Raw genomic sequence first — 20,797 nt, 5'->3', positions numbered from 1 at the left:
AAAATGTCTATGTTTTCTAGGTGTATTGCATATCAAAATAATTTTCTTCATCTTGGGAATAGATATCCAAATACCATAGTATACATATATATGTACACATATACATGTACACACACTCGCACACACACAACACACACAACACACACACACACACACACTTCTTTTCAAAAGAGATTTGTTGAGACACGTTTTATTCTTGAATGGGTTCTACACACTTACAGTACCCGGAACAGATGCTTTTAAATAAATGTCCCCCCACTGGACTTGTTTCCATAGGCAAACAGCATATATTATACTGTTTACCAAAAACTAAATTCTCAAGGCTGGAGTTAAATTAGATTACTGCATAATCTGGGTAGGTGCAGGTTTATTTGGAAGCAGAGATGATAACTGAATTATTAATTTTAAAAAGTTGTGTGTGTACATCTATAATCTTGGAATTTGAGGCCGATTTCCAGGATGAAGAAAATCATTCTTATGTGCAACAGACTTAGAACATACATGCATTTTTTTATTGACAAATGATAGAAATATTCCATTCGGTTGTCTGTTCGGGCATTGACAATCATAGGTTTGGGAAGTGTTATGTGTGCTCCCACAAGGGGGCGGGTGAGAGAACTCCAATAGGCCCGGAGACCTGCGCTCCTCAGCTCAAGGCCCTTTGGACACTAATGAGCCCCATGACTTCTTCTGAAAAACAGGAACAAGGAATACTACACCAGAAATGTGCTACAATTCCTCTGGTGCTTTATAAATGCTCCTTGAAACCAGGTCTCTCTTCTAGGGTCTCACTTGACACTTTCTCTAAAAACTCAATCCACCTGGCCCTTCTCCAAATCACGGAGACGCTCTTAAGCCACTGGAAGAGCTGGAGCCAGGCTAAGGATTCCAAGCAGGAATTTTATGTTCCCTACAGATAAGAAATATAAGGTAACAAGATGTTCATGATCCTGTGGCAGCCAGACAGAAGGTTAGTCATTCCCTGGGGGAGTAACTTACTTTTATTCTCTGAACAAACATGCTCGCTCAGGTCTATGACAGGCGAAGAAAAGGGAGATTAACTACACTCCGCTCCTCAATTCCCCAGAAAGGAAGAGGCAGACAGCCAGGCAAAAGGTGCATATTTTTTAAAAACATATTTCTTTATGTGGTGAAAATCATCACTGGGTTGTGCTCATCATATATTAAATGTGACAGATTCTCCTCACGTTGACTAACCTAAGGTTATTTCTAGACCTTGCAAACTTGGCATAAGGTTTCTTAAGTAAGTCTCTAAAAGCCTAACTTTTTGAGATTCATCAAAACCCAAATCCCACGCTATTTCTGCTCGCTGAATCAGTACCAACTGGAAAGCTTCCGATTTAAAAAGCTGTCACTGTTATCTTCAGATACTACTGTTGAAAAAGAAATTCTCCAATGAATCAAATCCAACTTGCAGATTCATCGAGGAGTACAAACTACTGAAATCCTGGACACTGTATGCTTCCTGGACCCAGAAAGGGTAGAAATAGCATCTTGTGAAAGACACATCCTTAAAGAACACAGCTAAAGTTTCAGGTGAAAGATTAAACATGGCAAAGAAGAGGGGTTTTAAATGGGTGAAAGCGAACTATAAGAACTGGCAATATTAGAGGAAGGAGATAGCTAACAAGAGAGAAAATCTTGAAAAGTCGACATCTTTGAGTTTCACAGCATCATGCACTCAGCGATTCAGAACTGATTGTTCAATAGACTCAGTTCCTTGTGCCTCAGGAACCACCATTTCCCAAGAGAACTGTAAGGAAAAGAGGACTTGGGAGAAAAATCAAAGGTCCAAGTTAAGGGCAGGCCTTAGTGCAGGGGTCCTCAAACTACGGTCCGCGGGCCACATGCAAATACAAATATTGTATTTGTTCCTGTTTTGTTTTTTTACTTCAAAATAAGATATGTGTAGTGTGCACAGTAATTTGTTCATAGTTTTTTTAAAACTATAGTCGGGCCCTCCAACGGTCTGAGGGACAGTGAAGTGGCCCCTGTTTAAAAAGTTTAAGGACCCCTGCCTTAGTGAATGAAAGTGAAATCAGATCTGTTTTATGGGTCAAGCAGGATTCCAAATGGGGGAAAAGTGAGAACAAGACCTTAACTAGAAGGAATGCTAGGAATCATGAGAGAACAAGGGCACAGTAGACGTGAAAACTGGGAGTGTTACATCACAATTTCTGGACACTGAGCAGGGAAAAATGTTTTCGTGAAGTTGACAATATGCAGCAGTTAGTAATAATCACCTCCCTTTTGTTTTCCTTTTAGAGAAACACAGAAAGAAATCCCAAAGCAGGTTTCTTTTTCTCTAACACTTTCACCAAAAATATGGCTTACTTGCTTCTTGGGGCTTCATTTGCTTCATGGTCTTCCAGAACTTACAGCAGACACCTTCATTTATAATCTGGGTTTGATTGGCAAGTAAGATTTTTTAGCTCAGCGTTATTTCTCAGAGGACTGGTAATGCACCCAAAGACCCCATGAGAAGGAATTTAGAAAATGCCATTAAAAGCATCAGAAGCTTGGATTCTACCTTCAAATGGGATGAATCGGTGAACATGAGTGAGGGGACAGAGTAGAAAGATGCCGAGAAATTGAAACAGATGAAAATTATAAACTAAATCCGCTATGAGAAGCAACAGGAGGGTGTGAGAGTATCTAGTTAAGTGGTCCCAGAGTGTTGGGTTTTGCTCTCATCCCCATAGACCTCTCTTCCAAATTCTGAACACTTGATTTGTAATTTTAAATCATCTCTCAAGATTTGGCCACAAACTCTCCACCACTATCACCCCAACTTAGCATTATATTGTAGACACTCAACACTGTTTTCTTTCACCATCCAGGTGATGGCTGATTTCATAGGACCAAGCAGCACAAAGTCCTACAACACGTGCCCCTTAGCCTTTCATAAATGCCACTATGTAACCATACCACCAAACAGGCACCCGACACATGAAAGTCACATCTTAGCCTAACTCACATCAGCCTGATGGTTTGACAATTAGTCTGGGTGAACAAAATCCACGAATTTTACTCAAGTCCAGATAAGATGTTTGTGTTTTTGAATGTAGAATTATAGAGAAATTATCCCTACAATTTCCATCATGAAAATTTAGCCAAAAGAAAGAGAAATAGTTTAATAGCGATTGTTTGGGATGTTGCTTTTAAAGAAGCAAGAGACGGAAGTCTAGAATCAGTTTTTATCTCCTTTTAAAGATTTCTATGTTTCTGGTTTCCTGTCTTTGGATGCTTCCCAAGTACTCTCAGTTCTTTGCAATGCCTCAACGTTTAACATGTTTCCTAAATTTACATCCTAAGAATTATGGCTTTGAAAGCAACACTTAACTCATTGTAAATTATTCCCTATTTTTTGTTTACCCTGCATTGCAATACAAATATATAAAAGCCATATTATCAATTCTGAGTACTCTTTTTGTCATGAACACTGAAGGGATGCATGGTTAAAAATAAAATCATGCTCAGAACTTCAAGAGTGGGAACTGGGAGACTATGTCGTCCAAGAGCCCTTCTCGGCCCACCAGCTTTATCAGACCAATAGAGACTCACAGCAAATGAAAAAGAGAAAGTTTTCAAGGTAACAAAATTCGTAGGGTCAGAAGAAATTAGAAATGAAGCTAAGGTGCTAAGGCAGAAACTGTATATATAACAGAGAAACAGTTTCCAGATAATAATGTCCAGTGTTTCTGTAGACTTTCTATAATGGAAGGATTCTATTACATCTGTCATTTTCCCGTGAGCTGAAAACTTCTTACAGAGTTATATTGTTTAGGTTTGTGGACATCAGGCACTTGGGAGGGTAGCTCTTTGCTAAAAATCACCAGAAACATGACTGAACCATTTATATATTGGTCATGTTTGAATAAATTCAACCACTGTAAATCTGACTCATTTATAAAGCCATTTTTACTAGTATTTCTAAACATGCACTATCTTCTCATGTTCCTTTACTATGAAAACTTACTTGTGTTTTCTTCCAGGGTAGAGTTTCAGGAATTATTATTTTTTTTTATGAACCTAAACTGGGACTAAGAAACAAACTACTGGGGTTTAAAGAATGAGGACTTTTTAAAAGACAGCCAAGACTTTCAAGTTTGAATAAAAAGAGAGAACTGTAAAAGACAGTACAGTGAGTGGTATTGCTGGGAGAACATGATTGGGAAGTAGAAAAGTCTGCGTTTAGATCCTGGCTCTGTTCCATTCTACATGGGTGATCTTGGGAAAATTACTTAATGTCACAAGCTTTCATATCTATGAAACAGATATCCCACCTATTTCATAGTGCTGTTGTGGGTGCCATTTTAATGATTTTGCACCCATGAGGCACTCTTCTTTGGTCCATATTTTAAACTGCTAGAAAAATTTTCTAGAAAACAAAGCCATTGGATAAAGATTTTGTGTGAAGGATTGCTAGAGCCCTATCAAAGATGACATACAGAATGGCCCATGGGTTTATGCTCAACATCATTCATTGTCAGAGAAATGCAAATCAAAAGCGCAATGAAATATCGCACATCTTGTTAGAATGTCTATTATCAAAAAGACATGAAATAATACATGTGTTGGCAAAGATGGGGAGAAAAGGGAACCCCTGGGCACTGTTGGTGGGAATGTAAATTGGTGCAACCACTGTGGAAAACAGAATGGAGGCTCCTCAAAAAATTAAAAATAAAACTACTGTGTGATTCATCATTTCCACACCTAGGTAATTTATCTGAAGAAAAGTAAAACACTAATTAGAAAGATATCTGCATCCCCATGCTCACTGCAACATTATTTACAAAATATGTAAACAACCAAAGTGTCCATCAATAGATAAATGGATAAAGAAAATGTGATTTTATATCTATACTAGAGGCCTGGTGCACGAAATTTGTGCACAGGTAGGGTCCCTAGGCCTGGCCGGCAATCAGGGCCTATTGGGGCCGTTTTGCCCAGTCCTGATCGGGAGTTTGGCTGTAGGAGTACACTGACCACCAGGGGTCAGCTCCTGCATTGAGCATCTGCCCCCTGGTGGTCAGTGTGCATCATAGCAACTGGTTGACCGGTCGTTCCGGTTATTCAGTCGTAACGGTTGCTTAGGCTTTTATATATTCCTATATCTATATATCTATATCTATATCTCCAGAAGCAGGGGTGGGCAAAATGGGTGAAGGGAGTCAGGGATACAACCTTCCAGTTATAAAATAAATAAGTCATGGGAATGCACTGTACGGCATGGTAACTTTAGTGGATAAAACCATATTGCATATTTGAAAGTTGCTAAAAGAATAAATCTTAATGTTCACATCACAAGAAAAAAAATTCTATAACTATGTATGGTGACAGATGTCTAGACTTATTGTGGTGAACATTTCACAATATATACAAATATTGAATCATTATGTTGAAATGAATATAATGATGTGTGTCGATTATACTTCAATATAAAAAATAAATGGTGGGGGGAGGGGTTGGGTGGTGGAAGAGGGCATAGAGGGAATAAATGGTGATAAAAAAATAAAATAAAATAACTTATATAAATAAGTAAAAGTAAGCTGCAAAGGTCATGCTAAATAGTTTTTCTTAATATACTGTCAAAATTCCATTTCACATGAAGTTTTATACCACAGATCACTGTATTTAATCAAAAATTACTTTTCTAAGCTACGTTTTAAGAAGAGTAGGAAAGGCTACTTCTAACTTTCACACCAATCTGGTGTGTAAAACTGTACAAGATCAGTTTCAACCACATACATAACCTAATCCAGCAGGATTTTCAGCAATTACAATAATAAATTCCAATAATAAAGTTAAAGCAGAATTAAAGAGTCTTTGGTAAGGCTAAAACAGCTTCCCGAAAGCCAAGCCAGTGGATGAAGATTCTGTGCGAAGGATTGCCAGGGCCCTTCAAAACTGCAGCCCATGGCCAGTGACCACTGCTAGCTTTTCTATGAAGGTGGGCATAAACGATTCTTCAACCAACAAGGCAATTACCAATTCTGATTCTTGGCCTTAAAAAACACAACAAAAATGTTGCATTCCAGTACATTAAAAACCAATAACCTGGCCTTTTGTTGGCTGTGGTAATTCTTTTTTTGTTTGTTTTTTTCCTAACGAAACACAGTCTTTTCTCCTTTGTGCAGCAGGCCACAACTTTCCCTAGATTGAGTCATGTTGATTTAAAAAATCAGATTTTATGCCTCCATGGAGGTTCCAGAAATTTTCCGCCAAGAATACTAGTATCTATGGTCTTACTGGACAGGCTGCACCAAGCAGGGCGAGTCCATGCCGGGGCCTCCTTTCGCCTTGACTGGGGCCTCCCACAATGATGAGCAAACACAGGGCAAGTGTCCCCACATCACTGCCCAAATGCCTCCCTTCAAAAGCCCTGGATTCATTATTTCCGCACCCCTCGGAGGGAATGTGCGTGGCCTTACCGCCGACGTTAGACGCGCAAGAATTTCATCACTGCTTTCTTCCGAGTCTTCAATTTTCTGATGGGACCTTTGAAAAACAAAGAATGAATTACCCTTCAGCTCTGGTTACTCAAATTTATCTACCAAGTTATGGGGAATAACATGGCATTCCCACTGTTAAATACATGATTGTCTAATTATTCTCGTTTAATACATTAGTGAAAGTCCCCAAGCAAATAACGTGGTGTCGGTAGTGCCGTGGGAACTCAGTTCTGCTGCAGCCCAAATGTCCCTTCAAATTCAGTCAGCAAGAACTTCTTCACACAACACCAGCTAAATCCTAAAGATAGAGTGCTGCTCTCCAAATGCTTTCACAACATAATCCCGGCACACTGGATTTACAGATATGGGCATACACAAAGCATAAGTGGCTGTGAATATGTGCTGGTGAAGCACTACCATTCCCTCTACACTAAATGAAATCCAGATTTTGAAAATATGAATCATGAATTTTCCACTACATCTGAGTTCCAGCCAAAACAGATGTATTCTGAAATGGTCTATTACAGACCTAACACTATGACAGGATTTATGTGGAAAACAATAGCAGAAGAAGCCCTTTGTTCTTTTTTAAGAGAGACAGCCCAGTTGAGAGGCCAAAAAAAAAAAAGTGTATGCATATGTTGAATCACTACAGAGACATATATCACACAGAGACATATATCACACAGAGACATATATCACACAGTGTCAGATTGGTTTGTTTAGGCAAATCACCTTTCTAATGTAATTCATGAAAAAACGTTCACTGCAGAAACGCATGTACTAATGTACAAAATGATCTACTTTTTAAAACAAATCTTATAGAACTGCATTCTTTCTCTTGGTTTGGTCAAAGAAAAATATTAATGCCATTGAATATATAAATTGTCTCCCAGGTCCATTTCCACAAGCAATCCCTTCTCCCCTGTGGAACGGGAGGGGTCGGTGGCAGCTGCCCTGTGGAGCGGCGTTACCAGGATGGCAGTCCAGTGATTGATTCCAATTGTGCCAGTGGCAGCAGTGGGCCGGCTGGGGTGCTAGTCGGAGTGGCAGGAGGGCGGCTCCCGGCACACAGGGGAGCTAAGAAGCTCTTTAAGAAAATAAACGCTGGCCAGATCAATTCTGACATCGGCTTCCTGTTCTGCACGTGTTATTAAACCTTTTTATAGGAAACAAGCCATACCCTTCCAGAGCAGTGAGTTACAAACCACTCCCTTTATAAGGATTGCATGATGTAGGTATGAAACAGTGCGGGTGTTGTCCGATAGCTTAATCACTTATGCAGCAACGTGTTTCAAACATTACCTAATGACCTGCCCATAAAAACAATGGGAACCGAGCATGATAATTTACCGTATTCCCCCAAAACCAAGTTACATTGATGATGAATGTTCCAAACAATGAGCTTTACTATTAAAATGATCTATTCACAAGGTTTCCCTGCCTAGGCAGTGTGGCTCAGTGGTTGAGAGTCGATCCAGAAACCAGAAGGTCACAGTTCGATTCCCAGTCAGGGCACATGCCTGGGTTTTGGGCTCGATCTCCAGTAGGGGGCATGCAGGAGGCAGCCGATCAATGATTCTCTCTCATCACTGATGTTTCTCTCTCTCTCTCCCTCTCCCTTCCTCTCTCAGAAATCAATAAAAGCATTTAAAAAAAAAAAAGTCTTAAAAACGGTTTTCCTATACATGAAGTTATACTAAGGAGAGATTTGCAATCTTTTATAACCTCAGCCGCCAAACCAAATTTATATGATTAAGTTGAGGTGACTGACAGATCTGTCAGGAAATGAAGCACCAAACGCACCAAGACACCAGGGCACATCACAAGGGCTTGGATACTCCGTCTGGGTCCACAGAGAGCGCGGCTGCTCATGCTGTCCCCTGCCTCTCAGACCCTGCAGACACCTGGGGGAGTTGATGGGGTGAGGTATTTCGCACCACAGATTCTGTCATGAATGTCATTTCAACAAACTTCTGAGAGAAACTCAATATTCCCAGGGATTGAGTCCCTGGTGGTCTAGTGGCTAGGATTCGGCGCTTTCAATATTCCCAGGGAAGCCCTTGTGTTTGTGACTGATAATGACTACTTCATGAGTGATGGCTGAGCAGTTGCTGGCTCAGTGGCAAATAATGTCGTCCCTGTTCAGAAGCAAAACCATCTGTCATCATTCTCCCAGCACAAAACGTGCCTCAGCACAAGCGTTTCTAAAGGAAATGTGCCTGGGGAAAGCCGGGTGATGATCTCCAGCGAGCTGCCCGCAGCCCCTGTCCCACTTTTATCGCCTCAATCAGCACAGTTTAAGCCCGGGACCTCCCAAATCTTTCTCCTGCCCGAGCTCCCCTTGTTCTTCCATTTGCCTTCAACGGGGCTCTAGGTGGCAATTCCAGGAATTTTCACCCATGTGGGGAATCTTTAGGCTCTTGGAACTTGGCATAACTTACACTGAACTCCTCTTCCTCCTGCCCATGCCCCTCACAGCTCAGCTCCATGGTCGCCCTCTGGCCACCCCCTTCCTCCCGCCCTGCCAGACACCAGACTCTCTAGCTTCCCTTCCTCAGGCTCTGCTCTCCTTCAGTCCCTCATGGTCACGGTCAAGCCTCACTGACAGTCGAGGTCTGCACCTTCACTTGCACAAATTATTTTAACCACTTGATCAACTTCTCTGTCTCTGGCTTCTCCCCCTTGTGCTCAATCTCCTGCAGACACAAGGATTACCTTTCTGAGACCCAGATCTCATCCTGCTGTTCTCCAGACTCCAAACCAGCAAGGGCTGCCCCACTGCCTGCTGAGAGCTCTAGAATTCAGAAACACCCTTTCTTTCCTGCGATTGTGCCCCCTGCCCCTGGCATGAGCAGACACCCGCGTCTCGCCTGCTGGAAAGGGGAGTCTTGGGAGCAGAACTGGTGGGAATGAGCAAACAGTAGAAGTTTGAAAAGGGGAAAGCAAGAGAGAAGGCTAACCCTCAACCACTTGTCTTCCTCACCACTTGGGTCCCACCTCAGCTTGATGCCAAAATGCCCAGAAACACCCCACCGTCTTTCCCCAGCAAATGTATTTTCATAAAATGTAGATGAATTCTGATTATTTTATGTATGTAAATACACATCAGTGTAGTCCAGTGAAGACAACGTTGTCACATGTCAGATCAAAATAGATAATGAAACAGGTGGGGCAAGGGAGAGTAAAGCAAAGAATCAATTGCAATACTTGCATATTCCCCGTGTACTGCCCAGTGGACAAGAGAGGAAGAGGGAAGTTCCGAGTGTGGCTAGGGAAGGGAAGCACAGAAACCCGGGCTGGAATCCCCAGTTAACGGCAACGACCAGTTGACTTTAAGACAGAAAAGGACTGACCCCAGGAAGAAAGACCCCTCCCCGAGGGTGTGTGCCAGCAGGAAGCTCCCGCCCAGTGGGCACACCCCTTTAAGCATGTTCGTGGTTGCTTCTCTATGTCTCTGCTTAACAATAGCCCAAGCCTGAACCCAAGTCCTAGTGCTGCGGGCAGACGTCTTTATAAGTTGGAGAGGTTACTATCTAAGGGTAGTTGAGAGGACACAGGAGTGGCAAAAGCCTGTGGTCCTCTGCCCTGGTCCCTCTAACTATCAAACTGGACATATTATCATTCTACCCAGCTCCCACCAAAAAACAAACAAACAAAAATCCTCCCCTCCCCACAGATTTCCCTGAATTTTGAGGCACAAATTCAGCAAGTCCATCCTCCTAGTTGCAAGTCAGCCTTGATTTTCTCTCCTCTCGCTGCAAGCACAGCCACCCACCCACAATCCCCATTGCATGCACCCTGGAATCCTACTGGCTTCCAGGTGTATCTCTTATTTGACCACTTCTTACCACCTCTGCTACCACTGTGGTCCAGCCACAGAATCTCTCACTTGGACCCTGGGGCCAGAGTGGACTTATTAATATGCAAGTTAGATCATGCCCCTCCTTTGCTCAGAATCCTCAAATGACTCTCCATCTCCTTCTGCATAAAATCAAAGTCTGTACGAAGCCCTTGGGATCTGGCCTCCTGGTCGTTTTTTCATCCCTCCCTCTCTTATCTCCTCCAGCCACACTTGCTTTGTTTTTGATGCTTCTCCCTGCAGCCTCTGCACCGGCTGTCCTCTCATCCTGGAACGCCTTCCTCAGATACCCACATCCCTCAGACACCCACATCCCTCAGACACCCACATTGCTCCTCTCCTCACATCCTCCAAGTCTCTGACAACTTCCCAGAGAAGCCTTCGCTGACCCATATCCATAGCCCCCATATTTCCCACTTTATTTTTCTTCATGAAGCTTTCTACCTTTAACCAACATAAATCTGTTCATTGTAAAAATTCTGTCCTCCCCTACTAGACTGAAGGCTCTGTAGGAGTAGAGGTTTCTGTCTGTTTTGTTCATTGTTGCATTCTCAACACTTAGAACACAAACTGGTGTGACAGGCATTCAATAACTATTTGTTGAAGACAGGGTGTGGCAAACGTAGGTTTATAGCTGTGGGTACATGAAACACAGAATTTATTCTTATATTATTATTCATGGCATTATTTTCCACAGGAACAACTGCATATTCACTGAGTACCTTAAACTTCAAGGAATGCTCTGCTATGAACTACCATCCCAGGAGTATTGCTGCACAAGATATTAACTAGTTACCTCATCAAGTCAACTGAAGGACTCTGCTTATACCCAAGAACTATTCCCTCCAGTTATTCACACATTCTCCTAGCTCCCTGCAGCAGGTCTTCCTTTCAGTGAACTTTTTGTCACTAAAATCCAACAAGACTGACTTTCTTATACCTAATACCAAAGATCTGATAACTATGAAAACATATTCAATAACAGCAGCATAATTACCACCCCCACTGCCTGATCTTTTTCTAAAAAATAATTACCATAGCCTTAATGTCAATACCCAACCTAGGCAACTGCTTGACAATCAGTTACGTAATTCATAAGGCAAAAGAAAAGAAGCAGAAGTTCCCCACCCAAGAACATCTCTCAACACAAACTCTCAGCTCAACATGGTTGAGTTCTAATAAAGAGCCTTAGGAGGCAGCACACAGGAACCGTGCGTGATCTGGGCAGTAGTTTCATACCAGTCCCAGCATCATCTCCAGCAACTTGGATTTAACTGGCCTCCCTGCAGAGGTTCCCAGAATTCTCTTTGTGAAAATGTCTTCATGAGAATTAGTATAATGGATTTGAGATTATTATTCCAATGAAGTTCTCACAAAGAAAACTTACTGTAATTCTATACATGAGCTAGAAGATTGTTTAATCAAAACATTTGTGCTTCAAAATTCAAGAGCAATCAGTACCATCTTGGAGTTGGAAAAGCCTACTTCTTTTTCAAAAGTGGAAGAGGTTTCCTGGTATTCCACGGCGGGAGGTTGGAAGCATTTTCTTAGAGAAATATTATTATCATTTATTATTATTAAATATTATTAAAATTCACTAGTTCTGTCTATGTCGCAATATTGAATAGCATATGTGGGCTGCCAAGGGCTACCACAACATACAACATTGTTCCTACAGAAAAAAAAAATGTGTTAAATGCATCCCAACAACCGCAAAATAGACAAACATTTGGAGTCAAGTTGTTCAGGAGATAGAGACTGTGCATAACTGGCACCAGCCAATCCCGCTGAGAAGTCACTCATGACCTTGCTTCCAGGACTGCTGAGCCAGCACTGCTGGGCATGGCGATGTTGCCGATGCTGCAGGTGACAGACTCATCTAACAATATGAAATGTGGCCTCAGTCAGCTTTGGTGTAACATGCTCCTACTGCCATCTCAGAGGCTTTCATTTGTTTCTGAGTGTGCCTCATATACATACTACACATTAACCTATGGGTTAAACAGAGATATTCTGGATTGGGACTGATGAGGGTGGGTAACACACCTGTCTTCCAATTGGAATTCTTACAGAAAAGAGGATGTCAGGCAGGCTTGTCCACTACCTCCCACGGAAACACCCCACAGCCAGGCTCATGTTGACCTGTCCTGGTTCGTTTGGTTTGAAGGAACTTGAGAGAAACATGATTTTTAGGAGGGACTTCAGATTACTCCTGCTAGGGGCTAATGAAATTCCAGGACACAGACATTGTTAGAACCAAGACAGGAATCTTTCAAACAGGAGATATACAGCACACAAATATGTGAAAAAAAATCATAATACCCAGTAGATGTAGCAAAATCTATCTTTAGGATACTCTGCAACCAAGTGAGAGTCACTTAGACCGATCTGTGATGGTCAGAGGTGTCTTGGGAGAAGTAACATCCAGGGTGAGTTTCTGATGGGTAAGGATGGCCCTAGAACTGCGTCAGGGTGACCTGGACATGCAAGTGGAAAAATGGCAAGAGGTAAAGCCAAGGCCAGACCAGTCAGGCTCCATCTGTTATTGCTAAAGAATCTGGGTTTTAGGCTGAAAGCCATGAACTTCTGCTATAAAGCAAAGGAGATGGGTGAAGAAGTAACTAGAAGACATACAACCAAAGGTGGGTTTAGTTTTCTTGTTATGATTGAGAGAATCATTTGGTTACTGAAGGAGAATAGCCAACGGGGGGGGGGGGGGGGGGAGAGAGAGAGAGAGAGAGAGAGAGAGAGAGAGAGAGAGAGAGAAAGGGAACGAGAGAACGAGGAAGCCAGGGAGAAAAATTAGTCTTGGGCAGGAGGAGGGCTCCTCCACCAAGCTCAGAAGGAAATGGCACAGTTCACATTCTCCTGGGACAACCCAGAATCCATTTCACACCTGCTGATGGTCAGGCAAGGAAAGGTATTCTGGGACTTTTTCTTTCAGAAACATTTCCTGGGCCAGATATGAGCTTTTTCTTTCTAAGAAATCATTGCCAGCAAGTCCTCAAGAGAACACTCCTCAAGGAGCACAGACTCAATCTCTACCACGTCCAATACCTACTGACCCCAAGCGGGCGAGAAGGGCGTCAGACCAACACTCAAGTACTGTCCCATCCGCACCCTCCCCTAACACCTACGTTCTGGACAGGCCTGCTCTTCTTACTAAAGCAAATGCTATGACAAAAGGGAAAACTGGGGTGGTGGGGAAACGAGAATTGGATTTTTTCTTGAGGTCTTCAATATCATGAATATAAACACCTCGTAAACCTTCTTAAGAGAAGATACTTCTTCATACCATCAGGCTACTTACTAGTTATGCTTCTAAATGAAAGTTATCCATCAGTAGTACATTGTGAATGTGACAGGTTTCATTAGAGTCCGGGGTATATAGTTACACACTCATCTAAAACTGAATAAAATTAGTTATTACTGATATCTCCTTTGTATATTTTACATTGAGGATTTTAGCATCAATCCTGAATATTTAAACAGCTACAATTCAAAAGCTAGCACAACCGGACCTAAAAGTTCAATTTTTATTAAAATTCCTGTACTACTCTTAAACACTGACGCACTCTGACAAAGATAAGCAATCTATTACCACACCTGCAATAAGCCTTGCGTGTAAACAATGGAAATTTGGGAGGATTTAGCATTTCCTTGGGAGAAGGGGTAATGAGTAATAGCAAAGATTAACGTCAGCTGACTTCAGAGTCATTTTTGTATAAACAATTTAAAGTGATAAATGGAAATTTTCTTCACCTTTGATCCCAACACAAAACTTATGCCAAATTCCATCATGAAAAACATTTTTGCGAAATGCTAAAAAAATGTTTTGTTTACTCGCGCAGTATTTCCTCCTGCCCAAAGATCGTAAAATGAAGATCCAATTAGGAAAGTCAACACTACAAAGGGTAGGTTTAGGATGCACGAATGGCCCACGTGAGGTTGAGCTCCTCAATTAGGAAGAGTTAATCCAGCACCATTTCCTAAATGAAAGATGCTGATGGGTTTCTCATGCTGTTTCTACCTGTCAGGTGGACATGAACAGCTAGGGAAGATGAGGAGAATGAAAGGAGCGGAGATGACAGGACAGTGGGAGGTGCCAGTGTAGACTGGGTGCTAAGGGGACACAGGGACATAAATCTGGAGGTCACCACTGTGGAGTTGATATCAAATACAAGACTGGCTGAGGGCACATCCAGATGAGAGAGAAAAGGTCTGAAGAATGAGCTCCGAGATGCTCCCTGTTTAGAGGTCAATGTTTCCAAAGGCAGGTTTTATTATTAACAGGTGTGGTGAGGCCAATGACCAGGAGGCAGCTGCCACTGGAAAGATCGGTCAGTTTGGGAAGAGTTAACATCCTAATAATACTGAGGCCTCCAACCTATGAACGTGGATGCATCCTCCACTTCTCTGTCTTATTTCATTTGGCTTTTGAAATGTTTGGCAGGCACCTTTTGCACACACTTTTACATTTACACCTAAGTAATTCATAGTGGGGTGTTTTTTTTTTTTGTCCTAATAGACAGAAATAGAATTGAATTTTGTATATTGACCTTGTATCCTGTGACTGTGCTAAATCCACTTATTAATTCTGGTAAGTTTTTTGTAGACTCTAGGGGATTGTCTATGTATACAATTGTGTTATCTGCAAAGATAGACAGCTTTAGTTTTTTCTTCTCATCTGTATACCTTTTACTTCTTTTTCTTGCTTATTGCACTGACCAGTACTGGAAAGAAGTGATAAGAAGGGATGCATTAATCTTGTTCCCAATCTTAAGAGAGAAAGACAATTCTTTCTCACTAAGCATCATGTAAACAAAAGATTTTATCAGGTGGAGGAAGTTGCCTTATATTCCTAGCTATCTGAGAATTTTTTTTATCATGAATGAATTTTGAATTTTCTCAAAAGAGTTATCTGCATTTATGGAGTTTATCATATAAGTTTTATTCTTAGACTGTGAATACAGTGAATTGCATTGATTTTTGAATGCTGAACCATCCTTGTATTTCTGGGATAAACTCCCCTTTTTCATGATGTATGATCATCTTTATACATTGCTGGGTTCCATTTACTAACACTTGTTGAGAAAGATTTCTGTGCTTGTATGCATGCGTTGTATTGGTCTGTTTTCTTTTTCTGAAAACATTGTTTTCACTGCCCGGGCAGCTTGGGCAAAACAACTAAGTCAGTTGCTCTCCTTTTGTCAAGGAGAGGAACTCCTTGAACACAGAAACAGATCACAGACCATAAACACGGCATGTCGATTAAGCAGACACAAGACAAAAATGTTACTGTGAATTCAAATAACAAACTATCTTATTTCTTCCAGCAGGACCTACAATTAGGAGCCGGAGAGGGTGTGGAGAGGCAGCCTTTTCACCAACATATGTAACAGCTAACGACAGGGACCTGGAAATGTACTCCAGTCGGATGCCTTTACTGAGCAGGTTAACAACACGGGCTCTTTTCCTTCGGTCTGGCTGTCCAGCAGGATGCAGGCTTATTGGGGAGCAGACAGACTGTTCAAAGAAAACGAAAGAAGCTACATTCTTCTTTAGATGTGTCTGAGCGTGGCGGGAGTCTGATTTTAGCAATCCTCTACAGCTCTTCTAAAAACGGCATCGATGCTGACTGTCCTGTAATTGGCAGAGTTTAGTTCAGGGCTCACAGGCACGGCTATTTGAGCACCTCCACACCCACCTGTAACGGTGGCTGAATTGAACTAGCGAAGCTTCCTTGCAGCCTAAATTCCGAGTCACAGAGTCACAGCTGGAAAGAAATGTCCCACTCGCCCTGAAGGGGTCATTAGGCTGCCTTTCCCTACTCTGTCACTTCAGCAATTCCTACCTCCCCCCCCCCCCCCAACCCGGCCTCAGGTTTAAATATGGGTCAGAAGTTCCAAGAAAAGGAGCTGGAACAAAGTGCATCCTGGGAGATTTGACTGACTTTCCGTTTGAATGAGGTGCCATGTCTGATATTTTCCCCCTGAGGTAATACCCTTGACAACCGATTCACTCATTCCTTTCAAATTATCTCCTCAGTTTGGATAGAAGCGTTGAGTAGAGGAGGGATTTTGTTGCCTTACATTAGCCCAGAAACCTGCAGCAGCTCCATTTTCCTTCCTGCTTTACACGTTTCTTTAAAGTGGAAAAACCTCACTTTTCTTTTTCAAAATACCTTTGTACAGAACAGGTTGCATTCACATAGAGATAGTAAGTAGTTTCCTTCCATAGTTTTAAAAAGATTCGGAGAGAAGACAGCAAATTAGTGAGGCCGACCGGAGAACTGCATGGCTGACCTTAGTAACCTTCAAATACCACAAAGGTCAGTAGGAGGACCAGGAGACGGGCTTTCTGCTCATGAGTGGTCAACCTCGATTACTGAACCCGGCAGACATTAGAGGCAGACATTTCAGTAGAATGGATAAAAAGCTGACTGGACAGGACTAAGAATGACAGAAAAATGGAAAAAGATTTCGATACAAACAGCAAGAACAGTAAGTTACTAAAGAAAGACAGACAGGGACTGGAGACATCATGGAAGTTTTGCAGTGAAAGTAGGACTTGGGCTCCCCCTTGAGGGGTGGGTAGAATTTGACTGGACAAGAAAGAAGCTGAAGAGAGAGCAGAGCATCCTATGGGCCTGAGGGAACACGTGGGTGTGGGGCGGGGCGGGGTGGGGCGGGGCGGAATGAACGTGGATCACCGGGCAAGAGCAGGAGTTATGACAGGATCATATGCATGAAACCACAGAAAGGGCTGTGACAACTGAGAGGGCAATGTCTCCAGGCACCTTTTTCCTTATTGTGCTTTATTGTAAGTCTGGCTTCCCAAAATTTGGCCGAAAACATTCTACCATAGCTTAGCGGTTGGCTTATAGCTCTACTGTAGGAAAAAAATGCACGTCCTCTCTCTCCAGAAGAGGCTTGCAGTGGTTCAGTAATTTTATCTGTTTATAGTTAGGACTTATAATGTGGAACTGACAGACCCATAACTTCCTAATGACCCAATTTTCCCAGAGGAATTTCTACTCCCAAATGCGCATGTTCACACCAACATAAAAAGTTTGCTGATAGGCAAGGCACGCTACAGTGATTCTCAATTCTAGAGGCATGACATTTGTGTTCAGGGGCCAGTATGACATAAGATTGGAAATAACCCGGAATAAATATTAAGACCCCACTTTTTAAAACATTTTCCTTTTCAGAACTTACAAGAGACCTAGGATTTCCCTATAGACAGTCACCTCACTCACTGGCATTCCAGTCTGCGGAGTAAGGAGAAAGGACTGGAGCTACAGCGTGAGGCCTGCTTGCAAGTGGAGTTCCGTTGCCCTTGTGCCCCGTTCATTCAGGTGTGCCCATGGGGGTGCACACAGTTCCATCTTGCCCTCAGGACGGGGAACGGTTAAGAGCTGCTAACGTATGCCAGAGCCAAAGCAAGGCACAGCCACCTCTAACTTAGGAAGCAGGCCACTCCTTCTTAGAAAGCTGGTTCAAGTTTATTGAAAGGCTCCTTGGCTTTTCTCAGGAAACTTCTGACCCATATTAAAAGCACATTACACTACAGAACATTTTCTGTACTTAGACAGCTGAGTGGGGAGTTAATATTTGAAGGTTGCTTTACCCTTGCAAGGTCCTCTGTAAACAGTGGTGGTGAATTCATAGCCATTTCAGAGTCAGTCTAACATTTTTATAGCTTCCATTTGTAACATCTCAGAAAGGGAAGCTAGAATGACCCCATACTGCCTAGGAACCAGGGAGCAGGTGCTAAAAGCATGGGCATGAGAGTCAGATAGACAAGCACTCACATCCTAAACACGCCACGCACTTGTATGTCCCTGGACAGGCTACCTGACTTCAGTTTCCTCACTTACAAAACAGGAAAAATAGTAGTAACTGTCTTACAGGATTCATCTGAAGATGAAATAATGAATATAGAGCAGTGGTTCCCAACGTGGGGCACATGCCCCACAGGGGGGGCAATTTTATTTTTAAGGGGACAATTCGAGAATGAGTTGTTAACAGTGAATTTTTGTATTTTTTATGGTTCTAGGGGTCTCATGCACAGTATATACATACATATTGTGACATGTTATGCATTTCAGTCCTCTAATATATGTTTTGAAACTTTGCTATTTTTTCGTATCACTTCATATTATTATTTTTAAAAATAATTTCTTAGTGATTTCTTCCTCAGTACTTCAACTGTCCTTTCATTCTTTTATTTTTCTCTTTCATGGATGCCATGTTCTTTGGAAGCTTGTTTAGACCAAGTCAATGACCTTTTAGGCTTCCTCCACATGAATAGGAGTTCATTTTTTTAATAATAAGAATTATGTGTCACAGGGGGGCATCAGGATTTTAGAGATGCTTACGTGGGGCATGGCCAAAAAAAGGTTGGGAACCACTGAAATAGAGCATTTAGCGTAGTTCCTGACATAAAATGTGTTCTCTACAATCAAACTTTCCATTAGCCCAGTGTCTCATTAGTATTCTGATACTTATTTTTCTAAAAGCCTATATTAACTGTTCAGTGTTGTCTTTTATTTTTTTCATTTTGTTAATTCTCACCAGGAGGATATTTTCTCCACTGATTTTGAGAGAGAATGGAAGGGAGAAAGGAGGAGAAGAAGAGAGAGAAGCATCAACGTGAGCGAGACACATTGGTGATTGGTTGCCTCCCGCATGTGCCGTGACCTGGGCTAGGGACTGAACCCAGTATGTGCCCTTGATCAGGAATGGAACCCGAGAGCCCTCGTGCTGGGCCCGACAGTTTAATCACTGAGCCACACCAGCCAAGGCTAACTGTTCTTTTTAACAAGGGTAACTGATCTTTGTTATGGGTGTAGGTATTTCTCCTAGAACCCGTGAGATGAGGATAATACTACTTGCCCAGCTAACTGAAAGAGTCAACAGTTTGGGAATACATTCTAAAAACTAAATATGTGAAAGTTATTAACTGAAATTTTTAATCTGCAATACACCATAGTTAAGTAAGCTTGTCATTAATGATGTGGACAGTTTTAAGTTGCACACGCAGTATGTCCTTGGTTTTTGTTTCCCCACAATGCCCCCATGTCAGAATGCCATATCATGACAAGTCTTTTTTCACAAACCTTCTCTAAAACGAGTTAACTTTAATTCATTTTAATCATATAGTGACTCAGTATCTTCATGTGTTTTATATTTTAATATCACTTGAGGATATTTTTTCCATTGATTTTTAGAAAGAGTAGAAGGGAGGAAGGGAGAGAAGAGAAAGGGTAGGATGGACGGTGAAGAAAACATTTGGATGTGAGAGAGACACATCAATTGGTTGCCTCCCATGTGCACCGAAACCAGGGCTGGGGATTGAACCTGCAACCCAGGTACAATCCCTTGACTGGGAATCAAACCCAAGACCCTTTGGTTTACAAGCTGATGCTCTAACCACTGAATACACCAGCCAGGGCTATGACTGGTGTTTTAATTTGCCAAATGCTGCTTCTAGATTATTTTCCTAAATGTCTGTTGAGCTCTTTCTTAGGAAAGTCACAACTTGGGTAGTGAATAAGATATGAGTTACTATTTTATTCTCAACTCAAGTCATGTTTATTTCTAATTTAGATAATCTACTAATATAGCAATAATTAAATTAGGTGCAGCACAGTGTAGCTGGCAAGGCAGGGACTTCTGAGATTTGAATATTAAGTCAGTCATTTAATAGCTGATTTCACTTTAAGCAATTTATTTTACCTTTCTGAATTTGCGCTGAGAAATGGGACCAGAACAGCTACCTTTTAAAGGAGATGGTCATCTTAAAGAGCAAAGAACAGTCCCCAGACACAGTAAATGTTCTTAACGTGAGAATAATTTAACAACAGAACGAAACAGCATCCACTTACAGTTCACAGACGCCAGCTCTGGTGCGAATGACAGGCACAAGCTGCAGTAACATTTTGACACCATTTTGCCATTCTTCTTCTCGTTCGAATTCACAGTATAGATAGCTACACTCATCAGATGAAAACTGATAGAAAACGTAAGTGTCCTGAAAGTATAAATGCTGGTCCACTGTTGGAAAGAAAAAAGGTGTGGATCAGTTTTTTAAAGTATATTATTTAGAGAGTCATAAACCCAATACTAAGCTGAAAGCATCACTAAGTACTATTCGCCAGGGGTGGGACTACAATCACACAGTCTAAATCTGTTCATGTTCACAATTTACTGACCAATCTATTTTTATTATTTGAAGCTTTGACCAGCATATTCACACATATTTGATCACTTTTCTGCTTTAGGGACAGGTAAAATCTATAGTTATTCAAAGATAGTGAGGAGACATTTCTTTAGAGTCCCAAAGTAGACTGATATATGTAATTACTTTAGTGGAACACAAGTACACCATGGTGGCAAGTTCTAGATCAGTGGTTCTCAACCAGGGTGACTGTGCCCTCCCCAGGGAACACTTG

At 41.8% G+C, this 20,797-nt stretch overlaps 1 protein-coding gene across 9 annotated transcripts in view; it reads right to left on the bottom strand.

Annotated features, from left to right (window-relative positions):
• The window catches only part of RAPGEF5 (Rap guanine nucleotide exchange factor 5), a 196,217-nt gene that overhangs the window by 126,119 nt on the left and 49,301 nt on the right, over positions 1 to 20,797 (bottom strand). For all 9 annotated transcript variants that reach the window (XR_004970861.1, XR_004970862.1, XR_004970859.1 and 6 more), the window contains exons 5-6: positions 20,231 to 20,399; positions 6,456 to 6,522 (exon numbers count right to left, since the gene is read on the bottom strand). Coding sequence is in view for 5 of the 9 variants with exons in the window: in XM_036327925.1 (XP_036183818.1) it covers positions 6,456 to 6,522; positions 20,231 to 20,399 (236 nt within the window). In the remaining 4 variants the exon portion in view is untranslated. The remainder of the gene's footprint in view (positions 1 to 6,455; positions 6,523 to 20,230; positions 20,400 to 20,797) is intronic.

The sequence above is a fragment of the Myotis myotis genome, unplaced genomic scaffold (assembly GCF_014108235.1).
Source record: "Myotis myotis isolate mMyoMyo1 unplaced genomic scaffold, mMyoMyo1.p scaffold_m19_p_11, whole genome shotgun sequence".
Taxonomy (NCBI): domain Eukaryota; kingdom Metazoa; phylum Chordata; class Mammalia; order Chiroptera; family Vespertilionidae; genus Myotis; species Myotis myotis.
The sequence above is the reverse complement of the archived record's forward strand: the minus strand, read 5'-3'. Positions and strand labels throughout refer to the sequence as shown.